Genomic DNA, 5587 nt, shown 5'->3' on the forward strand with positions numbered 1-5587 from the left:
AAATTCTCGTCCCTTATGATTCTTTTGAATATAAATTAATTTATCTTTTTAAATAGTTTTTATGTTGTCTTCAATTTTTGATTTTAAATTTATATTATATTAAATTAGAAGAATATGTTCCATTTAATATGAAACCCATAAATTGTAGCCTTCAGGATTATGAGATCATCGCTAATATATTTTAAACAAAGTAAAAAAAAGATTTCATTGATTCTATGACTATTTATTGCTTCAATAAATTTATTAAAACAAATATATAAAAATCAAAAAAATTGAGAAAATATAAAAATCTTTAGATTTAGATAATTGTTTAAAATTAAACTTTAAGAGAAAGAAATGTTTTTTTTTAATGATGTTGAATGTGTTATATATAAGTTTGAATAAACTACAAATTTGGTCCCCATGGTTTAGTGTTTATAACACGTTTGTTTCCTACAGTTCCGAAATTCCAAATTTGTCACTGTAGTATGTAAAATGACCAGATTGAGTCCCGAGAGAGAGAAAGAGGACAAATCAAATACAAACTATGGAAAGATTACAAACCATACAAACCAATCTCAACCGTTCATCTAACCTAACAAATATTTGGTTTAATAAATATATCGATGATTTCCTAATCGTCTTTCATAAGATATTCAAATCATAATAAATGAACTTTCATCATTTCCATAAATATCTTAATTGATTGGTTTGGATGGTTTGTAACATTTCCGTAGTTTGTATTTTATTTGTCCTATATATATGTATATATGTTTTTATGCATGTGCATGATGAGATAATGTGTGTGTGTGTGACTCTTGTTAATTATGTATATATGGATATGTGTTGTATATATGTTTTTATGCCATCTAAACTCATCAAGTCCCATTACAATTCATTAAAAGCCACCATTGATGTTGATCTTATTGGGCTTTAATAAGTCACTCTTGATGTTATCGGGCCTTAATAAGTCATAATAGAGTCTTATTGGGTTATAATGGATCTAAATGGTCTTATCGAATCCAATAGACATCACATTCATATATAGTTGGTCTTAGTGAGCTTCAATGGATCAATTAAGCTTTAATGGATCTGTTGGGCTTTATTCAGTATCACTGGGCTTTAATGGGTCCTAACAGGCTTTAATGGGTCCTAACAGGCTTTAACGAGTTATACTGGGTTTTAATAGATCTTAGTGTGCTGCAATGGTTTCATTGGGCTTTAATTAATCAATTGAGCTTTATTCAGTATGATTGGGCTTTAATGATTTATATTAGGTTTTAATAAATCTTAGTGGACTGTAATAGTTTCATTAGCTTTTATTCAATATCATTGGGCTTTAATGAGTTATATTGAGGTTTAATACATTCTTACAATGGGTTATATTGGACTTTAATGAGTTATATCGGGTTTTAATAAATTTAAGGGGCCGTTTACCAAACACTTACCCGGTAAATGCTTACCCGTAAAATTTAACACTATTATTTACTTATCGAGTAAGATTTTAGTCCACAAAAACGACATCCTATGCAACAATTTACCCGGTAAGCTCTTACTATGGTAAGAGTCGTCGCCCTCACTTACTGGGTAAGACTCATGGTACTTGTCTCGCTCTTACTGGCTAAGATTCTTGGTCCTTACCATATTCATCCGGTGAGATAACACGACTTGGTAAGCGCTTACCCTTGTAAGTGACTGGTAAACGGCCCCTAACTTCTTCTTAATAAGTCATTTTAACATCTTTAGATAAGACACACGTTTTGAATCCTCTAAACATAAAATCCCATTAAGTTGGTCCGAACATACATCAACAGTTAACAAAAGAAATCCATAATAATCTATACTATCTTATAAATCAGATTTTTCAAAAGTCTTAAAAACAATTTTTAATGCACAAAGTACTATACATTTATGCACAAAGTCTTAAAAACAACTCATAATGCATTAAGTACTAATATTATATGCATTTAGTCTTAAAATCTCTTAATCTACATTAAAATAACATATAGTACAAGTTACCAATGCACATTACTACTTTTTTTCTTCTTCATGTTTCCAAGATACTTTTGATACATTTCGCTCATGTCTTCACCTTCTCATACCTCTATGTCTTCTCCTCATCCCCCAAGGTGAGATTCAAATTGATATTCACCATGAGTTATTAAAAGTCATCTCATTTATCTCTCATTTAATTGCTCTAGAACTCTCGGTTTCGTTCTCTTGATTCTTTGCTCTCGGTGTAAATTGAACATATTTGTGGAGTCGTTTAAATATATTGGATTTTAAATTGTCATACAATTTTTTTCATCGATAAACTGTTATTGGAATCATAGCTCTTATTTATTCAAATTGTATTAATATGTAAAGACTAAGTGTAATTTATATCATCGTTAAATCTTTTCTAATAAAACCAATGAAACTTCAAAATCGTTAAATTTCACGGCTCTCCGCCGCATTGCGCGTGTACACAACTAGTACATTAATACTGATAAACATAAATAGAAAGATTCTTAATTAATCTTGATATCATTCATTGAAATTCAAAGTTATACACATGATGATGAATTAGGGTTGGAATTGGGAAGGGGGTGACGCCACATCAAGTTTCCTAACCTTCATAGGTGGCCGCACATGTACAGGTGGCTTGGGACATGGAAAATAGCAGCGGCACCACATGGCTCGACATTCTGCAAGGGGAGCTTCTCCGAAGATATCATGCCCGTGTTCCTTAACGCATACAAAATTACATGCATATATATCACAAGGAGCTAGAAAATGATCCTTCCTGCAATCTTTTGCTTGACCCATCACCAACTCCATACCTGCACATTCACAAACCTACTCATCACATGCTCTCTTTAACGGTCTAATTGTATGAAAAAACGACCTAGTTTGGTTTGGTTTGGTTTATGTTTTGTGACGCTTTCGTTTTCGTTCCTTACATACGAAATCTCAAATATTTTAGACAAGAATACATATTACACAAAGCTAAATGAATTGGAATGAAATGTTATCAGGTTTGATCAAGTGTTTGATTGACATGAATGGAATGTAATATGCTTAATGAATTGTAATCTGCATGTTTGGTTTGCAACAGAATTAGAATGGAATAATGAAAAATGACAAAAATACTATTTTTTTGATATTTTTTTAAAAAAATTATTATTTTTAATTACAAATAACAATAAAATTATGAAGGAAGAGGGTATTTTTGTCATTTATACAATTTTGGATGAAATGGATTTCAATTCCATCACTTTTACGAAGGAATGGTGAAATCCTCAAATGATGGAATGTTTGGAATTCGATTCCATTCCATGGCTAACCAAACGTTGAAATGGAATTTGGTCAACGGAATTGACCATTCCAATTCCACCAGATTCCGGCGAATTCCAACGAACCAAACACCCCCTAAATGTTTGAGATGTCAAATATGAGATACCAAAATGAATGGTTTTTAATTACGCTATATAAAATAAAGTACGTTACATTTTCATGCAATTAGCTATAAAATATAGTAATTTAGTAGTGAAAACAACATATTTTCTAGCAAAGTTTCACCGTTTTAACAAAAATATGACAAAGACAAAGTAATTTATTTATGTAAACTTGACAAATATCTCCACTTAAATCAAGAAAATATAGTTGAAAATTACCGGTGATGAAGAAAAATACAAGAAATGTAGTGAAAACCAACGACTTCGCCATGTAAAGTTGGTGTGGTGAGTGAGTTGTCGATATATTATGTATATATAAAGTTGGTACTGTGTTGAGTGAGTTGTCGATGTATTATGTATATATAGGAGACGAAGGGTAAAATCATTCCATGTTGATTAAAACTGTATTTATTGTTGGTTTAATTAATTTTTTTAATATGGCATACACACACATATACGGTAATATTTCATTATTTGTTGACATATGTGGTAAAAGATATTATGTTGTGTTAATAATCCTTTTGCTTCTGTCTATTTATAGTTTTTTTTAACGGTTGAATAGTTTTAATTATGAGATTTATAGATTACTAATCAAATTAAAAAAAGTGAACTAAAAGTATTTTGTGTTTATTGTAATTTGTTACAGATGAAAATGACAATTTAAAGAAAAATGTTATGTTATTAAAATTTATTGAATGTGACATTTGGTTCGCTTGATTCCAATTGAATTTGAAGGACTTAGGATAGAATAATTCCATTGATCCAATTTCATTAATTCATTTTGTTCATTTTTTGAGTTTTAGTACGAAATTTCAGTTCCACATATGACGAATAGTACTGATATATTTGTCTTTGTTTAGCTGACTCGCTCGGGATATCCTAGTTCCCTGACTTCTCGTGATGAGTGCAGCAAACGGTCTTGTTTGTTTTTGTGTGCTTACTAAGTCTTTAACGAAGGGAGAAGGACGAAGTGACTCTTCTAACTGCTTTAGTTAAGAGTGCTGCTTTCTTTCCAGCTACTGCTGTGAACGGCTCCTTGGTGGAAGAGTAGAAGCGTTGGTCCCTTTCCAAACCCGCCCTATCCCTTAAAGTTCAAGAGCCAAGCTTGAAAGCAATATGCTGCCTTTATGCTCAAATATAAATGAAATTTGTGCTCGAAGGCATGCATGGGATTCTTCCTCTAGACTTGACTCTTTTCTTTAACAAAAGAACGTAATTCTCCCTCGTGTTGCGGGAATGGTGTGTTCGTCTCTGCCTGTTCAAAAAGTGACATTCAATGGTCTTAAAGGAGCAGCTATCTGCCTGACTGGAAATCCAAGCTCCCTCCGATGAATGATTGTTTGTTCTTGCATGGTTACACGAAATTTAAATTCCTTGGGGTATTAGTAAAAATTTCCAATATCATTTTCCTTTTTACCTTCTTTTACTCTAATCCATTACATTCCATCACCACTATTGCCCCTACGCCCACCACTATCGACATCATCATCGTCGCTAGCACCACCTTTGTTGCCGCTACCGCCACCACCACCATGGTCGTCATCACTGCCACCACCACTACTGTCGTAGTCTTCACCACCGCCGCCATCACCATCATCATCACCTCCACCACTATTACTCTAGCCACCACCACTATCAATTAATAGTATTATTAATTTTATCATTATATGATATTTATAATTTAAGAAATAAAGTATGAAAATATTATAAAGGGTATTTTGGTAATATGATTTTATTTTAATTACAATTTCAAAGTTATATTCATTAAACCAAACAAACAAATTATAATACAATTAGCAGATTTTATTCCAATTTCTACAAATCAAACACATAATCGAACCATTAAATTACGTTTCAATTCCAATACTTTTGACGCATTTCCATCATGTCAAATTTCATTATTTAAATCAAACACCACCAAAAAGAAAAAGAATTGGATGGAAGTTATGTGGTCAACTCCACAACATTGGTTAACATGAGATGTTGCAATTCAAATTTTCTCTAAAATTTCATACATGGATTGTAGGAATTATATTTTCAATTAAAATTAAAGTTTTAAAAAAATTATTGTTGAAAATTTAAGAATTATGTATAACTTTAAGAGTTGCACAACCTTCAACGTCTAATATGATATTAAAAATTAAATAATTTTTATTATTATTTATGAAACA

General features: G+C 31.4%; 1 protein-coding gene across 1 annotated transcript in view; it reads right to left on the reverse strand.

The window, feature by feature from the left end:
- Positions 1-2544: 2544 nt before the first annotated feature.
- The window catches only part of LOC112507241 (keratin, type II cytoskeletal 1-like), a 3929-nt gene continuing 886 nt past the window's right edge, over positions 2545-5587 (reverse strand). The window contains exons 2-4 of the mRNA XM_025111729.1: positions 4857-5035; positions 3311-3390; positions 2545-2801 (exon numbers count right to left, since the gene is read on the reverse strand). Of these exons, the coding sequence (XP_024967497.1) occupies positions 2545-2801; positions 3311-3390; positions 4857-5035 (516 nt within the window). The remainder of the gene's footprint in view (positions 2802-3310; positions 3391-4856; positions 5036-5587) is intronic.

This window comes from Cynara cardunculus (assembly GCF_001531365.2).
Source record: "Cynara cardunculus var. scolymus isolate 2C chromosome LG 1, CcrdV1, whole genome shotgun sequence".
NCBI lineage: Eukaryota > Viridiplantae > Streptophyta > Magnoliopsida > Asterales > Asteraceae > Cynara > Cynara cardunculus.